Raw genomic sequence first — 22,920 nt, 5'->3', positions numbered from 1 at the left:
CCGCAGGCAAGATCCGCCTCCTCCAGGTAGCTCTGGCAGGGCACTCACGTAGGTGGTGGCCATGTGAACCAGCAGAGGGAATTTCTTCAGCTGGGCTTTTCATTCAAAACACAGCCAGGAATGACACTGAAAACTTTATATTCATTAGAGAAATGATACTCATATTCTGAGGCATATGTGGGAGCATGAGTGAGGAAATAAGTGTTTACATAGCACCTACTACGTGCGGGGCAATGTGATAAGCACTTTACAGTTATTCTCTCGTTCGATAATACTCACAACACTGGGAGGGAGGTGTTATTATCCCCATTTCGTGGAGGAGAGAATTGAAGCAAACAGAAATTTCAGTGACTTGCCTAGGGTCACACAGCCAGTAAAGTGTCTGAGGCTGGCATGTGAATTCAGGTTTTCCTGATTCCAGACCCAGCACTCTATCCCCTGCATTACCAGGAGGGCCAGTGGTGAAGATTATTTTCTGTTAAAAAGCAAAGATAAACCTTCCCCACCCCCCTCAAAAAAAAAGGGGGTATAATGGTATTCTGATTATTAGAAACTAAGTATAATGGATTTTTTTTTTTTTGGTAACAGGTACAAGAGTTTAGTTACCGGGACCCGGGCAAGAGGAGTCATTGCTGTGCTCTGGATTCTCGCTTTTGGCATTGGCCTGACTCCTCTCATGGGATGGAACGACAGGGCCAATGCCACCCACAATTGCACTGGTAGACCCACGAACCTGAGCTGCTGTCCTGTGAAATGTCTCTTTGAGAACGTGGTCACCATGTCCTACATGGTCTACTTTAACTTCTTTGGCTGCGTCCTGCCCCCGCTGCTCATCATGCTGGCCATCTACGTCAAGATCTTCCTGGTGGCCTGCCAGCAGCTGCGTCGCATGGAGCTGATGGACCACTCACGGACCACACTGCAGCGGGAGATCCATGCGGCCAAGTCGCTGGCCATGATCGTGGGCATCTTCGCTCTGTGCTGGCTGCCCCTGCACGCCACGAACTGCATCACGCTCTTCAATCCCCACTTTGCCAAGAGTAAGCCCAAGGCGCTCATGCACACAGTCATCCTCTTGTCGCACACCAACTCCGTCATCAATCCCATTATCTACGCCTACCGGATAAGGGACTTTCGCTGCACGTTCCGCAAGATCATCTCGAGGTACATCCTCTGTCAGACAGATGACCTCCCCAAGAGTGGCAACGGACAGTCGGGGACGGTGCAGACCCTCGATGCGGATGTATGACCCCTGCCACCGAGAGGCCACGAGACCCACGACAGGCCCAGTGATGAGAAAGCCTGGCTGACTCTCAGTGGTGACGCATGTCTAGGCTGCCTGTTCTGAGCACCTTCCTGGTCTTACTCTGGATCTACGTAAATAGATTATTGCCTCTGAGGGCCAACAAATGGCAACAGACTTTTGTGGTATTTGGTCCTGCTGCTAGCCCCGTGCGGACTGGATGACGAGGCCAGGGACGCCAAAGAGAGGTTGAGAAGCTGTTGGCCGAGGACGCCATTTTTCTTAACAGCCTCCCTGACCTCCGCCCCGCCGTTCTGGACGTGCTGAGTACTACTCTCTTAACAGGAAAGGATTTCAGCCACTGTTACTGTGAACCCCCACACTCGGCAGTGATGTTTTCCTAACCTGGAAGCAATGGGGAAACGCACCACCTTGGCTCTTCTGACAGATGGGAACCTGCTCCCCCAGAAGGGGCCAGAAGAACACTGCGTACAGGCATGAGGGGAGAAGAGGCCTTGGCAACAGATGGGCTAGGGACAGAAGTCTCCTTCCAGCTTGCTATCTGGTGACACTGTGCTTTTCATACTGGAGATGGCGGCTTTTCTCCCCTCTCTTAGAGAGACCCAATGAACGATGGAGGAAAAGGAGTACCTCCTTCCTGGGTTAGATTCCTTTTTCCTCTTTTGGGGCTTGCCCACTTGGAGGGGAAGAGGAGGCTGAAACAGCTGCCCTCTGTTTCTGGTCCTCCCCACTCCAACAGAGTTGAGCAGACCTAAAAGATGGAGCAAAGAAATGGCTGAGCTCCAACTGTGAGATTTTAACCTCATTTACAGTGTGTGTACAGCTGTAGTATTAGCTCAAAGCTGAAGATAATTTAAGTGAATTAAAAATAAAGCTTTTTTTTGGATAAGAAACTTAAGGTAGTAAACTACATCCAGAACTGTCTCTGGCTTTCTCACTTTCCTGGGGAGGGGAACTGGACTAGTGGGATGTTGTCCAACTTTCCTCACCTCGAGAAACCTCAGGCCCAGGTCTGAAACTGTCCATTTGTTACCAGGAAAGATCCCACCAGTGGCCTTCACAGCTGCACATACAGGTGGGCCCACTGGCTGGGTGTCTCTGTGCCCCAGGCCTGTTCCTCTGGGCCTCTGTTCAGGTTCTCTCCCATACCAATAGTAGGCATCTCCCATTCCAATTTCTTTCTAATGAAATTCCTCATTTCTTTCAAAGATGCCACCTTGACTAGGATTCTCCCTTACCTGAAAGAGGCTCAGTCCTTCCTGGATTTCTTAGAGCACTGTACCTGGCCCTCAGTCCACTGTCCCCTTTGGGGTTTTTTGTTGTTTTGCTTGCGGACCAGTGGCGAAGGGACTACCACGGAAGGGATCAGATCTGTGGTTTCCATGGTGTAAGCAGCTCCCAACATTTCAGGAAACCCCAATCAATGCAGATCAGCCCTTCTGAAACAAGTAGTCTTTATAGACTTGCCTGGGGCCTTCAGGTGACATTCCTTTCCCAGAATCACATGGCCAGGATGTGGCAGTGAACCCAGGCTTTCTTGGCGCTGAGGCCAGTTCTCTATCCACTACTGCCTTCCAGAGTTACCTGTGTTTAAAATGAGAGTCTATTAAATTTCAATATGCAAACAGAAAACCAATCCCGCTCTGGGCTTGCGGATGCTAGTCACACGCTGGTTCTAAGCTCCCGGAAGCTAGGCTGGTGTCCTACCTATCTTTGTAGCCCTGGCACCTGGCATACAGTAGTCACCTAAGGTTTGCTGAATGAAAGAATAACTCCTTTAGCCATGCCCTCAAGTCCTTTTGCTTCTGGGTGATTTCAAGGCATCAGCCATGTTCCCCTTGGACTTACCTTTTCCCAGGGGTAGCCTTCTGCTCTGACAGATGATAAAAGCTTTCCGTTGAAGTGACTTACATAAGTTAATCTCAGTTGGGGGACAGATAGCATAAGCACTATTATCCCCATTTTTCAGAAAAGGAAACAGAGGCTTGAAAAGTCCAGCAGCCTAAGGTCACAAAGCTAATAAACAGTGAGGGCGGAAGCTGAATGCAGACTTTCTGATTCCAAATCGGGAAAGACCTTTTCCTCATCCTTTTGGAGATAAACATGTGACTATGAAAGAAAAAGCCTCCCTCCCTCCTTACTTTACTGTTTTCACTAATCAGAACATTGTTATTCCTGTTCAGTCGTGTCTGACTGTGACCCCATTTGGGGTTCTTCCTGGCAAAGATACTGGATGGGTTTGCCATTTCCTTTTCTAGTTCATTTTACAGATGAAGAAACTGAGACAAATAGGGTTAAATGACTTGACTGGTCACACAGCTAGTAAGTGTCTGAGGCTGGATTTGAACTCAGGTCTTCCTGACTCAAGGCCTGGCACTCTATCCATTGAGCCACCTAGCTGCCCCCAATCTGAATACTGCATAATGCCAACTGATAGGATTTTTCCCCTTAAAAACAAACAAACAAACAAACAAAAAAAAGATCAGCTCCTACAGTCAATTTTGCTGAAGAATTCAGCTGTCTCGTTGGTATCCTGGCTGTAGAAAGCCCTTCGTGGGAGGGCTTGACCATAATCACAGGCACATTCTATACATTCTGTAACCCCCTTTGGCAGAAGGAAAGGTGCCATTTTCCTTCTAAGTAGACAACACATGGTTAAATGAGAAAGTGGGGGCATCGTCACAGTGCTTGGCATACAAGTATTTAATAACTGCTCACTTAGTCCTTCAGTCCAGCATCGCTGCTTCAGGTGAAGAGAAGAGGGAAATAGCCCCTCGCCAGGCGATGTGCAGAGAGGCATCAGGGGTGCCTGCTAGGCCTGCTCCTGATCCTCTTCTGCTAACAGGATGCCAGACAGCTGCTCGTTAGAAACATGCAGGTCCTGGCACAGCCCCATGGTCAGGCTGAGGTAGGTGGCCAGGAGGTGCTTGCACTGGAAGACATAAGATACAAAGTAGTTAGAAACCAGCTTGGGAAGAGGAAACATGTCAGCTGTTCCTGGAGCCAGAGAACTGGTTCAAATCCTGTCTCTGACACCTAGTGGCTGTGGGATCCCAGAAAGTCAATCCATTAACCTGTCCATGGTGCCCTTGGCAACTCTCTAAGACAGTGGTTCTCAGGGGATGGTCCTTTCAGGGGGTCCTGGAGGTCAAAATGGTTTTCATAATAGTAGGAAGAGGTTTTAATATCTAATATGATGACTACAGACAGAACCTATGTAAATAAAAGTGTCCCTGAAAAAGGTAAAGGGATCCTGAGAGCTAGAGCTCTGCACAAGAGCTGACGAGCCACATCAGTAGAACGTGTTTCCTGCCCAGGAGCTCCTCCTTCCAACTGGCAACCCAGGTGTAGACCAGGACAGAAGAGAGAGGTGGTGCTGAGAAGAGGCAGGCAGGAGGCCAGGGCTCTCCACAAACCCTACGTGGAGCAATCCGAGCACGTGCTCATGATCACCTCGGGACAAAAAGGGCCCTTGAGCTGACGTCTAACAGTGCCGTCAGGAGATGGGAGCTAAGCTGCCTGTGGCTTCAGGAGGTGTTGGCATCTTCTTAATGCAGAGAAGGTGAGCCAAGACCTGAAGACTAGTGGGGCCCTTTGCAGTCCTGGAGCTCTGGCCCAACAGGTATTTGAGGATTGGAGCTTCTGCCTTTAGCTGGCTTTTCCTATTAGTGAAAGGCCGGCAAGGTAAGGAGGTAACAGAGGTAGGGACGGCACCACCTTCGGTCAGATGTACAGCAGAATACTAGAACTGAAGTGATCACCTTATGGCCTCTCATTTTACATGTAAGGTAACTGAGCCCCAGGCTGATGCCCCTTCTTACAGTCCCAGGGGCCGGGCCCAGGGTAGGCCATCTTCACTTCTATCATGGGCCTGCTGGCAGGTTAGTGAAGCCTGTGGGCCCCGTTTCAGAAGAATGTTCTTAAATAATTGAAGGAAATGCTACATTTTGGTTAGAGCAGGCAGTGAAAATATACATTTTTTTTCCCATCCAAGTTCATGGAACCCCAGATATTTATATATGGATTCCAAGAAAAGAACTCTCTGGTCTTGACTCTTGTTCTAGGGTTCTTCCCACTAAACGTTTTTTCCCCTGAAAAATCCATTTGGGGGGACTGGGGAGCAACTAGAGAGAAAAAACCCAACAGCCCAAAGCAGACCACCCCTGAGCAGCAAACTCAAGATACGCTCTCTTTGGAGCCCACCCCAACTCTGTCCAAACTGCAGTAACAACCTCTCAAAAAAAAAAATTCACCCAATGAACCTGCAAGAAACAAAGTCTTTCATCACTAAGTATAGGTCAGGCCAAACCACACAGGCCCATGAGAGCCATGGCCTAGGCCCTCCTGGCAACAAGAGAGGCTGTGCTCTTGTGCTACAAAGGAGAAGGAGGCAGATGGAATCTCAACGTCCCCAGAATAGACCCAACATTGGCACGACCCACAGCGAATGAATCAGACGTAGCCGTAGGGCAAAGGACCGACACGTCCATAAAACCCCACCCACAAGATTCTCTCTCAAATTGTGCACAGAAGGCTGATCCAAATTCCCTCATGATTCCACTCTCAGTCCAGCAGCCCCAGGCTTTCCAGGGCCAGTGCAGTGATGCCCACGGCCGCTTGTGGGGCTGAGCTGGTGACACCCAGAGAAGAGATTCCTTTCGTTCCGAGATTCTCTACCCTCTGATTCCAGGAGAGATTGCCTAATCCCAAATGTTCTCTCAAGTCCCTGTGGTCTACCAGACCAGTTCTGCTTTGTTAGACTCAGGTTTTTAAAGAGAATGTAGTAGGGGCACTGCTGAAAACAGTCGGTGCCTGTGGAGAAGGGCTATGCCAAGTGTAGCCGCACATGACCATAACAGAAAGACTGTGCTGGAAGAGACAATGACACTGTATGAAAAGATTCAGGGGAGGATGAGAAGGCCTGTATGAAAGGGGGGAGACGAAGTGAGCAGAGCCAGGAAATCAGCCCACACGATTACAAAACCATGTCAATGGAGAGGCCAAAAACCCAAAGCGGGTCATCAGAATGATCAAGCCCAGCCAGAGAGAGGGGCAGACCCCTGCCTACTGTCAGGCCTGACTCTGCCACACTTGGCTTTGCTGACCCTTTGCACCTTTTCCTTTTTAATTTTTTTTTGTTTTTGTTTTAGAGGGGGAAGGCAGGGCAATTGGGGTTAAGTGACTTGCCCAAGGTCACATAGCTAGTACATGTGTCAAGTGTCTGACGCCGCATTTGAACTCAGGTCCTCCAGGGCTGGTGCTCTACTCACTGTGACACCTGGCTGCCCTCCTTTTTGATTCCTGGTGCACGGGGTGGGAGGAAGGGTAATGATGACAGCCAGCATTTATAGAGCACCTGCCATGTGCCAGGCACTGTGCCAAGCGCTTCACAATGATTGTCTCATTCGGTCCTCACAACTCTGGGAGGCAGGTGCTATTAATATTCTCATTTTACAGCTGAGGAAACTGAGGCAAACAGGATAAAGTGACTTGGCCAGGGTCGCACAGCTAGGAGGTGTCTGAGGCCAGATTCGAACTTGGGTCTTCTTGATTTCAGGCCTAGCACTCTATCCACTTCCCCACCTGCTGCTTAAACGTGATAGAAAAACAAAATATATCGTTTTTTTTTTTTTTCAAAAAAGAGAACAGATAAAACCAATGACTAGCTGCACCAAGCAGATGAATGGGGCACGTGGCTGGCTGCGGCTAGCACCAAGGGTGCCACACACACCTGAAGCCCTCGTGGTACCCGAGGGGATCACAGGACAATGTGAAGGAAAGGATGGACTTCTCCCCCCAAGCATGGGAAGGATGGTGCAGACGCTGCAGTTTGGGCCTGCCTTCTTCTTTCCAATGCCTCCCTGATCCTTTAGGGTGGGGGGTCTTCGCCTGGTTTGAAGGACACATCTCAAGGGGTCCATAAACTTGGATGGGAAAGGGAACTGTGATGACTGTATTTCAATACTTGCTTTGCAATCCTATGTATTTTCTATACATTTACAAACAGGACTCAGAGAAGGGGTCCCCAGCTTCAGCAGCCTGCTGCCTGAGGGGTCCAGGGCACAAAAAAAGGTGAAGAATCTCTGATCAGAGGCAATGGAGCAAAGATGCTGTCAGATGCCGTGGCTCCCTCCTGAGGCTGACAGTGGATGAGATGGGCCTCACATGGATGTGATGGCAGTGGATGAGAGGCCTCATGAATAATTGAGGGGCTGAGCTAGAGAAGCTGCTGGCCACTGTGCAGCCAGCTTGGCTCCTAGGCCTGTGGGGGGGACCTCTTATGAGCCAAGCTCTAGTGTTTCCTGGGTGATTCTGAATGGAACAGCCATGTGAGCGTGAAAGGGATGGCTCTCGGGAAGGGTTTTCACCAAGCAGGGAAACTGATACCCTTTCAAAAATGACATTCCCTCCGGGGAGACAAACCCAGGAGAGATGACTAGGGACCGCAAGGATGGCCCCACCAGCTGCAGTTCATTTCAACACTTGGTCGGTCATACACTCTCCTGCCCAAGGGGAACGCTCTCCCCCTCTTACCAGCAGGCTGTCACTCTTCCGAAGCACAGAGAACTCGAAGGCCGGGCACGAGCAGTAGTGGCAAGAGGCGAAACACACGTACACCTTCCCGGAGCTGCCGAGCACCTGCAGGCCAAGGACAGAGGGGGAGGCTCGGACCCAGGCTTGCCAATCATCTCCCCTCCCTCATCATTCAGCTGATTACTCAAGTGGAGTATTGCACCAGAACGGAAAGGTTTGGTGACGTCCCCAAAGGGGGAAACTCTGCTTCCTGTGGCAGGCTCCAGCCTTCCCCTCAACAGCCCTGACTCCTGCCAGCACCCCTACCCCCACCCCATCCCACAGATTCCTGGCCCAGACAATGGGAAAGGCTTCAGGGCAAAGGCTCCCAAGAGTGAGGGACCAGGGGCCAGAGACATGCTCATCCCTGCTTGTGAATGGGTACGTTCTTTCTTCCCTCCATCCTCTCTCCCTTCCTTCCTGCCTTCTTCCCTCACCTCAATGCTGTGTTTCTCACCCTCAGCCATTGCATGGCATACCCCACCACATGCAGCAGGAGAGGATACATGCGTCTGCCCCACACTCACATGGGAAATGTAGGGAGTGGTCCAGTCCTGGTGTGAGGTACCTTCTCACCACCATAATCATGTGAGGCAGAGATCTCCAGGGGAGGAAACACCCTCTACCAATGCCAGTAAGCTCCTTCTCTCTGCCTAGGGCACTGGAATGTTTAGTAACTTGGCCAAGATCGCATAGTGGGCAGGAGTCAGGGCTAGGGCTTGACCCCAGATCTTCTGGCTTTGAGGGTAAACCCCATATTAGAGAGGAGGAAGCAGACTTTAAGAGTGAGGTGGGGTGGTCACGGGGCTAATGCCAAAGACAAAAGGGATCCCAGGCCTTGTGATTCCCAACATGCCTTTCTGAGAGGCCTTAGAAGGAAAGATAAATGAGGGCAAGAGAGAAACAAAGCAGGTACACAGAGGACCTCCATGGCTGCTGGGGTGGGGAGGAGCGGGGCCCAGGCCCAGGCCCCGATTTCAGCTTCTCTCAGCAGTGCGGAGGTGGAAAGAACATGAATCTAGAGTGGGATTTTACACACCTACAGACTATGTCTCTATGCGAACAATCCAGTGAGATGACCAGTGACAGCGCGCGCGCGCGCGCGCGCGCACACACACACACACACACACACCCCTCTGCAGGAGGTCGGACGGCAGTGTCTCTGAGCTCTGTCATTTCCAGACACTTACAGGGAGGTCAGCGTGGAGGCAGGACCAGGGGGTCAGCATGGCCCCTTGTAGCTCAGAGACTCCATGAATCAGATTGTACTTGAGACTGAAAAGTACTGGAAAAGCATGTAATATGTCACTGCTCAAGTGGGTGGAAGTCACCAAGAGATGGACTTGGTTCTAAAGAATTAAAGCTGCCTAAAAGTAAGGGCTGCCCAGGGAGGTCAGAGGCTTACCACCTGAAAGCTGCCATGTGGTCCAACGGCCTCCTGCTCCAGGTGTCAGAGGTGGGACCCACAGCCAGCAAAGGCTGGGTGTCTGTGTTTCAGGGATAGGGCGAGAGGGCACTCTTGTTTGGACATAATAGGACCCCTCATTCCCTCGGATGAACCTCCAAAGAGAAGATCCTCCAAGTGAGCTTTGGCCCTCAGGACAACTTAAGGCTGGAGAAGCCAGGCCTCCTCTGGAGCCACACCATTGGTCTGTCTATGAAGGGCTGGGCCACAACCAAAGAAGAGGCTGGAATCACTCACATGGCCTCTGAGCTTCTCCCATGGGAGTCACTGTCAGGACTGCCTTGAAGCTGAGACCCCTAAAAGTCTAATCGAATCCACGTCTACTGCTGCTATTAGCAAATGGAGACCTAGTCATAATTCGGGCATCTAGGGCCTCCCACAGCATCTGGAACCTCTCCATGGCCCAATGCTGCCGGCCTTCTGTCCTCAGGCCTCTTCTACCCTTTCTTCTGGACAGTCTCTTAGGGTCTGATGGCTTAAACTACCATCTCTGGGCTTGAGCTTCCCAGATGAACACTTCCAGGCCTCCGACACCACCATACTGGAGGACATGTTCAAAACCAAGGTTAGCATCTTTCCCCCAGGCCGGCCCTTCCTCTTGAGGTCAGTCTTTCTAGCAGCGATGCCACCATTTGCCTCATCTCCCACGTTCATAACCCTGGCCTCCTCAATATCACAAACAGCCTGTTGTCACCATTCGAATACAGATCACCACCATCCATCTGAACGATCACACAGGGTTGTAAATCTAGAGAGGGAAGGGGCCTCAGCTGTCATCTGGTCTAGCCTCCCTATTTTACAGGCAAGGAAACTCGAAGAGTGGTGAAGGGACTTGCCCGAGGTCTCATAGGCAGTACATGGGAAGAGCTGGAATTCAGACTCCGGCTGGCAGCCCCATGTCACCTCCACATTCACCAGTGGATCTTCCTGCTCTCTTCCCCCAGCCCTCCATCCATCCCTTATACCAGGCCCAGACTAGTTCTGCTGATCCACAGCTGTGGTCCTGAGACGCCTGCGCTCAGGGTCTAGAGTGCTCTACTGCCCCCAGCAATCAAAGCTCCCCCCGGGGCCCCTGTTACCTTCCCAACCCTGGAGGTTCTCCCTGTCCCTCGGGCCTAAGACGTCTGTCCTCCCTCTTCTACCTACCGGATGTTTCACTGCTCTTTCAAGCCCCGCTGAAATGCTACTTCCTCTGTGAAGCCTTCCTTGATTCCATGTGGTCATAATGACCTCCCCCAGACTTCACAAAATACCTCATTTTGCTCCCTTAGCCAAAGCCAGGTGCTTTGCTTTGGGATCGTCCACTCTTTCTCCCCCTTTTCGTGACCTTTTCTCTGTTTATCTGAAAAACTCTGGATCACAGTCACACACACACAATTAATGCTTAAAACCAGATGAAGCCTTCTGGAACACGCTGAAATCGACCTTTCTGATCATCTTGTTTTCTTTTCGATCCAAACTGTTGAGTTCAACCTTTTGACCAATTCAAGGTTTTGCTTTTTCCCCCTCTCTTAGTAGTTTTGTGTTTCTTTACGTTAAGATTCCAACCAGGAGTGTTAACTAGTTAAGTGCTTGTGGTTCTGTTTCTCCAGCAGTCTAGTTTGGATGGACAGGCTTGGTACAAGGGTGGGCTTTTCCTGGAAAATTCATTTTGGATTTTAAATGTCGGCCTTATCTCTTTCAAACAGAAGCCTTAGATATCTGAGGAATCTGAACCCAGGATCAGAGCATACATACTTTGAACTGAAAAGGCCATTATTCAAATATCTTCCTTCCCCCCCCCCCAAAGAAAACCCTGGTGAGATCTTGATCCAAGAGAGTCCTAAGAACGGGCCTGGAATATTGGCTGAAGGTGGCTGACCTCAGTTAAGTCACCTGTCTGGGTCTTAGCTTCCATGTCTACAAAATGAGAACCCTGGCCTATGATCTGTAGGGTCCTTTCTAGCTTCACCACTCCTTCCTCCTTCTGGTGGCTTAAAAAAAACCATTTTTTTTTTGTTATTGATGTAGATTCTCAATTTGATAATGATCTGCCTGGGTGGCCTACATCCTGATTTTCTTATCAGAATTCTTCGCTTGTTCTGGATGGTTCTGGGAACCACCCAGAAGGTTTCTTGAAATAATCTCAATCCGATTTCTTTTTCACTGTGTTCTGTGCCTCCAGGAGTTGTCTGCCAAAATTTTCACTTAATTGCACTGCTTCTAAATATGTTTCCAGTTCAATTATTTTCCAACCTTCTCTTCCTACAAATTTTTCTCACGCATAGATTGGGTGGTGTGGCAGAGTAGACAGAGGGGCCTGGGCAGGGCCAGGACCTGCCAAACAGTAAAGCCTCTGGGTGTGGGCTTCGTCACAACTGCTCTACCCACCCCCTCAGGGCCAGCCTTGCCAAGTGTGGAAGACCCGGCACCAGGAGGTGGTCAATGGGGGGAGATTCTGGGCTCTGACGACTCTTTAAGAATCTCACTTAAAGCAGAGAGGGCTATAATCTGCACGAGTGGAGGGACTGCCCACGCTGAGATGGTACTCCTTTTTGTCATGGCCCTTCTCTCTTTCAGCTGCATTCACATTATTTATTAGTCACACCTGCCTTTTTTTTCCCAATTAATTTGAAACTCTTGAATTCCTAGAAGGCATCTATGACCCAGCTTAGGTTATCTCTTGGGATTTCCAGTATCCTGCCAACTAGTACATCTCTCCTGTTGGTATTCCTTTTGCTTCTCCTGATCTGCAATATTAATAGACAGCATCAGAGCCTTTCTTCAGTTTAAACTTTCTAGAAAATTGTCAGCTTTTCTGTTGTTTTTGGTCTGTGAGGAGCACAGTTCCTGGTAATCTCTCTCTGCCATCTTCCCAGGAATCCCCTGTTATCTTCTTTCCATTCCCATTATCTTGCTTTAGGCCCTTATCTCTGCCTCTCTGTTTCTACTCTCCCACCCAAACCAATTTATCCAAGGTAACCTTACTTTACTGTCAAGCTAAGCTTCCCAATGGATAGAATCTAACATTCAGGAACCTTCCATGACAGTCCCCTACTTACTCCATAAAGTCCTTGGCCAATGTGGCGCACTGGACAGAGTGCTGGGTTTGGAATCAAGAAGCCCTGAGCTGGACTCCCGCCCAAGACACTGACTACTGAGTTGCCCATGACATCTTTCTGAGCCTCAGTTTCCTCATCTGTAAAAAGGGGGTTCTGAAGGCCCTTCCCCCTCCTAGGATCCTGGCCTGCCAATTCAAAAGCCTCCACAATTTGACTTCAGTCCATTTGGGAGCCGCCATATGCTCTGAGGTCTAACCAGACAGTTCCAGACCTCAGCACATCTTACGCTTTTCCTCCTCTGTTCCTTGGCTCACAATGTTTGCTAACCCTGAAATGTTCTTCCTGACATTTCCACCTGTTGAAATCCCACCCAACCTGCAAAGCCCAGCCAAATGATGTTGGATTCAGAGTCAGAGGATCTCTGGGACATCTGGGCTGTTATTTATTACCTATGTGACTTTGAGCACTACTCTTGACCTCTCAGACTCGGTTTCCTCATATGTCGAATGAGGGGGCTGGACCTCTAAGGACCCTCTGAGCTCAATGATTTTCCTTGAAACCTTCTCTAACCCCCTCATTTGAACATTTCCAAATCACTCCAGCCTTCCCGATCACTCCTTTCTCTGTGCCCTCAATTTCCTTAGAGTTTAGTTTGCATTATAGCTATCTGTGGCACAGCTCCCTACCCCCACTAACTTAAGACAGCAGAAGTGGCTTAGTTAGCAACCTGGGCATCTTCAGGAGTACCTGGCACAGCACGTGGCCCCCAGCAGGCATCTGAATGGAACTAACAATCCAGCACTGGTGGCCCCAAGTCCCAACTTAATGGAGCTCACAGTCTGGATACATGGATCTGCTACCTACTCCACGGAACAGTGGTAGAAAAAAACTCAAACTACAACAGGAGAGACAGGAGGTGGGAAAGACTGCCAAGACAGAAGAAGGGATGCCCAGGGAGGGTGCAGCGCTTTGCAGCTGGGCAACTGACTTGGGCTTGCTCTGTCCTCAGTCACCACGCCTCAGGCCCTTTGGCTTGAAGTTTAACCAAACCCTTCCGATTATCCTCAGGCTTCGGGCCTTGAATATGGTCTTCAGGTGTCTTCCTGGACAAATGATAGGGACCTTAAAGAAGGGATGCCTCTGCCTAGTGCTTCTCGACCTTCCCAGGCAGGGCCCAAGGTGAAACAGGTGGTCAGGGAGCACACGGGATGGAATGAATCTCCAGAAGCCACCGCCTCTGTGTGGGTCCTGGCACTGATCAGCCAGTTGCCACCTTCCATTTAGTCATCTGAGCCAAGAAGCATTCCAGGAGGTGGAAAGCTCTGAGCATGTATTTTTACTTTTCTTCTACTCTAAGCCCAAGCAAATGACACTTATCTTGGCTGGAAAGTGACTCCTCTTCCCCAAACAGGCCTGAATTCTCTCAGTGGGCACTGGTAAAGGTCTTAGTTTGCTTTGTTTATAAAAGGGGGTAAATTAGACAGCAAGTGCCCATAGATACATGACTACCCAAGGGAAGTTTGTTCTGCTCCCAGCCAGCTCGAGAGACGGTGACTTAACTGGAGGGTGCATCGTCTACTCAAAAGGCAGGAGGATACTCCAAGATGCAGTGGATAGATGGCTGGATTTGGGATAGGGAAGAGCTGAGTTCAAATCTTGCCTCACATACTTATTCGCTTTGTGACTGTGGTCAAGTCACTTAACATTCTGGGCCTGAGTTTCCTGTCTGTAAAATGAGGGGGTTGGTCAGATGGTGTCTGAGGTCCCTCCAGCTCTAAGTCTGTGGTCCTATGATCAAACCAAGCCAAAAAAGGAGGACTGGCCCCCACTTCCCCAATTTATTTACTGGGTGAATGAGAGGAACGTGCTGAAACCTGCAGACATGTACCCGCACAAAACCCTGGCACTCATGATACAGGGCAGACAGCAATTGGACAGGTGTCCATGGGAAGACAGCCAGCTCCGGTACCAAGGCCAACTACTAGAAAGACCACCAGTCTCCTCTCTCATCTGAAGACCCTTGGCACCAGCCAAGTACAATGAAATGGGACCATTAAGAACAATCCCAAGGGTGTGAAGTTTCCGTAGCCCCGTTTAATTCAGAGTCTGGGCTGACTGCCACACTCCAAGGAAGTTAGCATTTTTACGATAAATAAGGCAACCCAATATAACACAGGATGTGAATAATGAAAACTAAACAAATGAAAATAACCACTGGGAAAAGTAAAAAGTCAACTATGATGAAAAATGTCTCGAGCAAAGTCATTAGGCTCTTAGCTAATAACTGGGTCACTGGAGAGCCAACCGCCATAGGAAATGAAAATCCAATGTGAATGGCACATCTGTGGGCAGCCCACTTAAAATGAGGATATGGCTGGAAGCCAGCCCGCCCTGGGTCAAGTGCTATGCTGGGATTAAGAATCAAAACAAAGTTGACACATGAGGACGTGGGAAGAGCTATCAGCTCCGGAGGCCTCTCTTCTCCTCTTAAGAAGAGCTGAGGCCTTCTGACTACATAAAAAATTGGAGACAATATGCAAATCCCAGCTGAGAAAGGAGGAAACACTCTAGCAGGAAGATGAGGACATCCAGAGAGAGGGCTGGAGCTTCCGTGGCCAAGGTCAGGGCAGTGGTTGGTGGGCTTCAGGGTTCCCGGGACGCAGTGATCCTGCTGAGATGCCCCTTGACCTCAGGCAGGTAAATTCCAGGTAAGGTTCTAATCACAAAGCACTGAACACAGCAGTGCCTTGGTCTGCATGGAGCAGGGATCAAGGTCAGGTTTTGTCCAGCTCTACACACTGACGGGCTGATGTGAAACAGCAGTGTCACCTGACACAAGTATGTGGGAAGAGCTGGCAGCATTGGGTGCCTCTCTTCTCCTCAAAAACACGGATGGCTCCCTATTACCTCCAGGATCCGATATTAAGTCCTTTGTCTGGCATTTAAAGCTCTGTCCAATCTGGTCCCTTCCAGTGGACCTTTTACACCCTTTCCAGTGGTCTTTTACACCCCTCTCTTCCCTCCCCCGTGATCCAGCTCACTGGCCTATGACTCCTCACACACATCAATCATCTCCCATTTCCGTACCTTTGAACCAATGGGCTGACCCCATGCCTGGCATGCTCTGCCTCCCCACCTGGGCTCCTTAGAATCCTGGCTTCCTTCAAGGTTCAGCTCCTCCCCCTTCTTCAGGAAGAGACCCTTCTCAGACCCTAGCTTCTCGTGCCTAGAATGGGAGCTCCCTGAGGGTACAGACTGTTTTGCCTTTCTTTGGTTCCCTGGCATTTAGCATACTGCCTGGCACACAGTAGGGACTTAATTGCTTGTTGACTGAAAGACGAGATGATGCTAAAAATCTTTTTGCAACAATCATGACTCTGGTCCTGTCCACCAAAAACCACAGCTCAACCAGCCTCCAGTGAGCTGCAAAAGAGGGAATTCCTTTTTTTCCCCCATGCATTAGGAAATCTTTAATACTGGTTTCATTTCCTGCTCTACGTCATAGGGAAGGATGCATCATTTCTGACGTTCAGCTTGCTGAGGCCCAAGATTAAAAGCCCACTCAGCCTCGGGCTCATTCCATTGGATAACTGTGAGGCTGCAAATGGATTCTATTTCAATTACTAACAGTCAAATGTTTCCCATAAGATCAAATGCTTTCATAACAGTACAGGAAGTAATTTGACTATAGCATTCGTCCATACTGAGTTCTGTAAACACACAATTTAAATGTGATGGGAATTTTCCAGCTTAAAACTCCCCCAAATGAGCTCTACCTGATACACGGTTCTTCCACTAGGAGAGGAGATGCGGGTGACAGAACGTCGATCGACAAGATCCAAGGCCTGGACGGCGGATGGACCAAATATAAATTTCAGCCTAGGAAACAGAAAGACTTCAGATCAGACAAACCCCCACTGCCATCTGGCATCCTCCAAATGAATGCAATAAACAATAAGCGAATGTGCAAAAACCAGGAGAAAGAACAGAGCCAGCCCTCCTTCTGACGGGACGTGAGCAATGGCTGAGCACTGACTCAAAGTTTTAAAAGTGGGCTCAGAGCTCATGAAAGGAGGCCCAACAGCAGCTTCCGCTGGCTCTACTCCAGGTCCTTGGTGATGCCCCGCCTCCTCTGCCCTCCCTAATGCCATCAATTCTAAATGCTTCCCTTTTGCCATGACCCAGGAGGCTGTGACTATTTAAAGGCAACTGCTAAATGTCCTTTTCCTTGTGACAGCAGTTTTATTAACTGTCCTGTGTCTCAGAAATGGAGAGATATTAGTAGATGTAAAGAGTGAGAAAGGTAAGGTGCAAGGTTTCAATCCTGTGTACCCTCTGGTACAGAGCTGCTTTGGTCAGCTTGAACTTGGCAGCCTCTCTGGGGTACAGTGTATGGGGATTGGGGGAGGATGCAGCAAGGCCACTTTGGGAGTGTCTGAAGCCCTAGAGATGAACCTTCAACATATGCTGGTCATAATATTTCACTACTCATTGTAGGCCCATTACAAATACTACCCAAGGAGACCCCATCTAGGTCTCCACTTCAATTTAGGGTAAATTAAAAATGAGGAATTGCTTTATAGGCCCAAACTTTGCCAATGCTTGGAAAGGAGGAAAATTTTCTTTCTGGTTCAGACAAGACCCAATCCAGAAAGAAAACTTAAGAAAATAATGTATCCCTCTTGCTTCCTATCAAGACTCCCTAGTGGGACATGATTTCAAACCCAAGTTGGGATTCCTAGGACTTGCCACCCACCCAGGGAGCTTTACAAATCTTGGGCTTTTAAAGAAATGAGAGGCATAGCTTTCATGAAAACAAGGAGCACCCACTGGCACTCACTAAAGAGAGTAGGAGACAAAGCCTGAAAACAATATTCCTTCTTGCCTGTGATTAATACCACACTGAATGTGATTGGCTGACCTCCAGCCAATTTTCAGTGGCAACAAGTAGAGACTGGGGGACTCCTGAGGCCAAGATGGTTAGGAAGAAGACTGAGTCACACTGCAGGCTGAGAGGCCTTTCTATTTTCAAAGAATGCTCCTAATTTAGAACACATTGAATAAGATAAAGCCTTTAAGGCTGAGGCCTGAGGATGGCAATGGCATCCCATTCAGCATCCAGCCTTCCACCTTGAGGGCACACCCTCTCAACTTCATTCCAAGTCAACACATTCAAACATAGACATGCATATTATGTGTGTGTACACATATACGAAGGGACAGAAAAGGACACTCATTTGGAGGAAAGGGAGAGGGAAACCTTCTCCCTGCCCCCCCAGATTGAATGCTCTCTCTAACAGGAAAGTTCATATCAATCAATCAACATGCATTTATTGAACTCCTCATATGTCACACACAACAAAGATTTATTAAGCATCTACTGTATGCAAGACACTATGCTGGGCACAGAGGGTGCTGTATATAACCCATGGGTCAGCTGAAACAGCTCTCTAAAGTTATCCCTGATCTCTTAACAGCCCAATCCAAGGGTCTCTTCTTGGTGCTCACCCCTGACTCCCCTGCAGCTGCCAAACACCCTCTTCTCCTGGATCCTCTCTCTCCATCTCCAGGTTTTCATGACTGCTGCTCTCTTCAAGTCCATTCCCTTCTAGCCCGTCTCACTCTCCTTTACTTAGGCCTTTATTCATGGCCCAGCTCCCACCTGCAGGGAAGCCCGGGGTTACGGCTGCCCTCTGGCTGACCTCATCAGCTCTGCAGGCTTAATTACTCCCTCTTTTCAAAGGAGTCAGACCTCTAGGGTCTCTCCCACAAGTTCCAGTCCTGCACGATCAAACGTGTATTTGGTATCTCCTCCCGGTTACCCCAAAGGCATCTCAAACTTAACATGTCCAGAGCAGAACTTGGAGGCTTCCCCCAAACTTCTCTATCTCTGTTGAGGGCACCCCGTCCTCCCAATCTCCAGGCTGGTATCTCTGGAGTCATCCTCTGTTCCTCCTTCTCCTTCACCCAAGCGGTCACCAAGTCTAATTTATTCCACCTGACCCCTCTCACTATGTCCAAGGCCACACACGAGCTCATCTCTCACCTTCGTGCCTTTGCACAGGCTGTCCCCAATGCCTGGAATGCACTCCCTCTGCACAGTCGCTTATCAAACTATTGCATTCCCTTCCAAATTCAGGTTACTTTCTTCCATACGTGGCCTCTCCTAATTCTCCCAAGCCTCACCAACCACCTGGTATTGTCTACAGGCCTATCTGTGCACTGTCTGTCTCATTCACCAGAACCCAACTGCTCCTTCAGGGTGCGCACTGATTCCCTTTTGTTGTGCATCTCCACAGGCCAGGACAGTGCTTGGCATGCAGTGAGTGCTTAATAAGTGCTTATTAGTTGATTTACTGATAGAAAGGTCAGGAAAGACATGATCCCTGCCCTCATGGAATTACTATCAAGAAGAATAAGACTCTAATATAGAAAGCTACAAAACACACACACATGTAGGTGTTGAGGGAAGATCATTCTCAACTTGGGTGTAGAGAGAGAAGTACTCAGGGAAAGCCTCCTGGAGGAAGCAGCATTTGAGGTGGGCATTAATAGATGGGTAGGAATTCACCAGGCAGAGAAAGAAGGAAGGGAATTCCAGGTAGAGGAAATGGGGTGCATGAAGGCAAGGAGATTAAGTTTTAGGTATTTATTTATTCCGGGGGTGTTGGGAGAGGAGAGAGAGTAGTCTGGATGGAACATACAGAGGTGAGTAATAAGGCTGGAAAGACAAGTGGCACGAAATTGTGAAGAGCTGGGAGCGCCAGATGGAGAAGTTTAAGCTTTTGTCAGCAAGCAGTAGGGAGCCATTGAATGTTTGAACTCATGATGAACGACAAGTTCAGATCTATGAAAAGCATCACACTCCAACATCACTGACAATAAAAGCTCCCCCCAAATCAAAAGAGCAAATACTCACGCCAACAGAAGTTCATCGGGTACTGTAAAACAAAAAAGGGAAAGAAAAATCAGCCGCCTTCCTGGATGCTAACTGATGAGCGCACATGCTGATCCTTAGCAATAAAGGCCTTACAAGGCTACAACCAACTCACCTCCACAACTGAGGCCCTTCCAGGTTTCCACCTCTTACCCAACACTATTAGAATTCTGAAAAAGCAATGGACTTGACTGCTCACGAGTATAAAATTCTGATAAAGGGCCATCTCCATAACCAATTCTCATTTCTTTAACTTTTCCATAAAGAGATTTTAAACTCTGATGATGAGAACAGGTTTAATAGAGTAAAAGAGATTGTGAAAAAATTAAGTTGTTCCATTGTTTCAGTCATGTCTGACTCTCTGTGACCCCATTTGGGATTTTCTTGGCAAATCAGTGCTTTGCCATTTCCTTCTCCAGCTCATTTTACATCTGAGGAAATTGAGGCAAACGGGGTGAAGGGTCACACAGGTACTATCTGGGGCTGGATGTGAACTCATGAAAATAAGTCTTCCTAATTCCAAGCCCAATGCTCCAGCCACTGTGCCAATGAGCTGCTCCAACCCACCCCCACCCCCCCAAAAAAACCCACCAACAAATCCAGCAAAATGACCCCTCTGCTCCTAAGGGAGGCAGTGAATTTAATCAACCTGTCTGTCCAACACAGAGAGCTGCCACTTGCTCCCAGCTGTCTCACTGATGAGGGAGAAGAGCCAAGAGGGTGCTGGGTGGACTCCTAGGTCACATGTCTAAGATGCAATTCCCTAAACTTTCAGTCAATAAGCAATAGGGAGTCATTGAATGTCTGAGGGGGTTTTCATCCTGGAAAACAATTGGCTTGTAGGAAACAACAGTGGTTTCTCTCACTGGATGAACTCAGGAAAAGTCAGTTGTTTTTCTTTCTGGGATCAGCCCAGACGTGAGCAGCTGATACCAGTGGATCCTTTTAAGCACATTCACTCACGGCTGTTTTGACCGAAAACCAGACAAAGGGAGTTGATTTGTTCTTGCACATCCCCTTGAAAATGGCGACATCCCTTTGAATGATACTAATGCAATACCAAAGCATTTTTAAACAGACCATTTGGAAGAATGGAGAAAACATGGGGCTGTAGCACAGCAGCCATCATCAGGCATCCCTGAGGCACTGCTGGTTTGTCTGAAATGCTCTATTTCATTTCTAATCTTTCTTAGGAAGGATGGCTCACTAGGTGGGGGAGGGGGGAGAGACATTTGGAAATAAAGGGAATGGAAAAATGAGAGCCAGTCATAAAAATAAGACCAATTAAAAAACCAGAGGCAGGTGTTTATATATTGAATCTGTGTGCATACATATACTACATACATGTATACACACACACACATATTGTGGATATATGGCATATATACACACATATACATACAGATGTACACATACATTAAATAAAACACACTATTTACTACTTGTGTGGCCTCAGGCAAATCACTTTAACTTGTTAAAGTTAAGCCTCAGTTTCTTTGTCTATAAAAATGAAGGAGTTGGCCTAGACAACCTTACCGATCCTATAAGGTATCTTCAGCACGAAGGAGCTCAGGGACCCGACCCCTCCCCCCAGCCTGGCTGTCTAGTTTGGTGAGAACTTAGTGTTGACCTCAGACCTAAGAATGCCCTTTCACCCTGGCCATTTCAGGACTTGCTGCTGGTCCAGCGTTGCCACCTTATTCCCTGCTTCCACTTCTTGCTCTGGGCACAGTAATTAGATCAGCTTTAGCATGGCCTCTGGAAAAGGCAAGTGCTCTGTGGTTCCACTATGACTTCCCAGACCAAAGCACCTTCTTCTAGTCATCGCTTCTCCAGATGTGTGTTTCCCCTTATTATATTATAATCTCCCTGAGGTTAGGGACTGTCTCACTTTTGTATTTGGCACACAGTCAGGCACATAGTAATAAATGAATGGAATGAATGAAAAAACACTTATCGAATGCCAGGTCCCATGCTAAGAGCCGGGGACACAAAAAGAGACAATCCTTGTCCTCAACGTGCCTATACTCACAAAAATCAGTTCAGTTTTCCCATGGAAAGGCCTGTAGTCCTAAGCAGACCCGAGGTATGGCAAAGCCCAGAGGTGGCTGGGTTACATTCAGCAGGGCAGCTGACAGCGCCTTGGATCTATAGGGCACAGAAGGGCAGATGGCAAGGCCCGGCCCGCCGTGTCACTGGAAGGGAGAGCAGGTGGTGACTCTTCCATCTGATCCAAGATACAGACAACCCTTACAGGGCACAGGCACCTGGGACCAGGAGAAGGGCAAAGGAGAAAGGCCTACTAAGTGCCTTTTCATACATTCCTTACGATTTTGACTATGTAATTGTATGGATTAGGGGTAGTAATTATAACCACACATGGGCCTTTTCCCTCACGAGCAGCACTGTCTCTCTTTTACAATGCTCAGGGAGTTTGAGTGACTTTCTCAGGCACCCGGCCAGGTAACGTTAGAGCTGGGATTTGAACCCAGGCCCCTGACCTCTTTTTGCGGTACCACGGGAGACTACAACGAGGGCCAGCCTGGTTTCCTTGTGCAAAGCCGGCGTGAGAACAGCTGAGGGCCGATGCACAGCTCATCAGTGGTCGGGGAGCATCCTCTGTTGGCCATTAAGGGAAAGAAGCCCGAGGAAGGCTCCTGTGCCACGTCCGGGGGCTGTACGGACTAAAGCCGGGACTCTAGGTCCCCCCAGGACCGCCCCCCCAGAGCCCGCTCCCCAGCACGCCGCGCCCCTAGTCTGGAGGCGGGGCCGCGGCAGCACGAGCCGGTGCAAACATCAAAACCTCTGGGCCTCTGCCCAGTGTACACCACGGCCGGCCGCCGTGTCCGCCCCCTCCTTCGTCCAGCCGGGCCCCGGCGGCCCCCGGCTCCCGCGTCTTTCCCGGGAGGGTCAGCTCCGCGAGGGCCGGCCGCGTGGCCGTGGGGCTGCCACCACAGGGAGGGGCTTCCCTGGGACGCCGGGCCTGCCTTGGGGCGGGGGGCGCAGCGCCGGCCGGGACCCGGAGCCCTGGGACTCTCCGTGACCTCCAGCTCCCCTACCTGGAGCCGCTTCGCCGCGCGTGCTCGCGATCTCGCCCAGCACCGCCTCCAGCACCGCGGGCAGCGTGGCCTCCATCTCAATCTGGGGACCAGGACGGAGGCCTCCTTCAGGATCTCCGAGAGCCGGTCAGCATAAGGGCGAGTCATGGAATCCGGGGCCACATTCCGACCCTACGTCTCTCCCCGTGGGGCCTTAGCCGCCCCTCCGGGACTCAGTTTCCTCATCTGTCAAATGTGGGGGCTGGATGAGGGGATCTCCCGGACCTTGAGAACCCGCGGGAAACAGGGTGGGGAGGGGGGAAAGGTAGAAACCACGCGAGGGGTATTGAAGGCCGCGTTGGAATCCCAAGGCCAAGATCCGCCCCAGCCCCACGGGCTTCTCGGGTTAGAGGGGATTCGGACTCGCCATCTAGGGGTCCCGCTCCAGTCCCCGCCCTCCCAGAGCTCCAGCCCCAGCAGATTCTTAGGCTAGGCGCTACGCACCCTGGGACATGTAGTTTCCGCCCCGTTAGGTCACGTGCCCCAGCGTTCTTACGCAAGTCCGGAAGCGGGAACACCACGGCCTTCTAGGTCAGAGGCGG

General features: G+C 49.7%; 2 protein-coding genes across 4 annotated transcripts in view; one reads left to right on the top strand and one right to left on the bottom strand.

Annotated features, from left to right (window-relative positions):
• ADORA2B (adenosine A2b receptor) overlaps positions 1-1,270 on the top strand; it is a 44,115-nt gene extending 42,845 nt beyond the window's left edge. Inside the window, exon 2 of the mRNA XM_036767401.1 lies at positions 589-1,270. Within this exon, the coding sequence (XP_036623296.1) occupies positions 589-1,249 (661 nt within the window). The 3' untranslated portion in view covers positions 1,250-1,270. The remainder of the gene's footprint in view (positions 1-588) is intronic.
• Positions 383-22,846, bottom strand: ZSWIM7 (zinc finger SWIM-type containing 7). Of its 3 annotated transcripts, XR_005010891.1 has the most exons (7): positions 22,340-22,830; positions 19,263-19,284; positions 16,120-16,222; positions 7,799-7,903; positions 3,983-4,196; positions 2,503-2,848; positions 1,970-2,015 (listed from the first exon to the last, which is right to left on the bottom strand). XR_005010891.1 is itself a non-coding variant. In XM_036767402.1 (5 exons), exons 1-5 carry the CDS (start codon positions 22,413-22,415, stop codon positions 4,077-4,079), a joined length of 426 nt encoding a protein of 141 aa, XP_036623297.1. In that variant the 5' UTR covers positions 22,416-22,846; the 3' UTR covers positions 3,944-4,076. The 3 variants fall into 3 exon arrangements, 1 of the variants encoding a protein (XP_036623297.1); XR_005010890.1 differs by having other exon boundaries at positions 383-2,848; XM_036767402.1 differs by lacking the exons at positions 1,970-2,015; positions 2,503-2,848 and having other exon boundaries at positions 3,944-4,196; positions 22,340-22,846.
• Between the last annotated feature and the right edge of the window lie 74 nt (positions 22,847-22,920).

Source organism: Trichosurus vulpecula, chromosome 7 (genome assembly GCF_011100635.1).
Source record: "Trichosurus vulpecula isolate mTriVul1 chromosome 7, mTriVul1.pri, whole genome shotgun sequence".
Taxonomy (NCBI): domain Eukaryota; kingdom Metazoa; phylum Chordata; class Mammalia; order Diprotodontia; family Phalangeridae; genus Trichosurus; species Trichosurus vulpecula.
The sequence above is the reverse complement of the archived record's forward strand: the minus strand, read 5'-3'. Positions and strand labels throughout refer to the sequence as shown.

What these genes read in the sequence shown, in the direction of transcription:
- ZSWIM7 (XM_036767402.1), bottom strand. Translation starts at nt 22,415, where the DNA reads ATGGAGGCCACGCTGCCCGCGGTGCTGGAGGCGGTGCTGGGCGAGATC. An exon ending in GTGGAAGAACCGTGTATCAG is followed by an intron (nt 7,904 to 16,119) that starts GTAGAGCTCATT and finishes CTTGGCCTGCAG; the next exon opens with GTGCTCGGCAGCTCCGGGAA. An exon ending in GGAAGAGTGACAGCCTGCTG is followed by an intron (nt 4,197 to 7,798) that starts GTAAGAGGGGGA and finishes TATGTCTTCCAG; the next exon opens with TGCAAGCACCTCCTGGCCAC.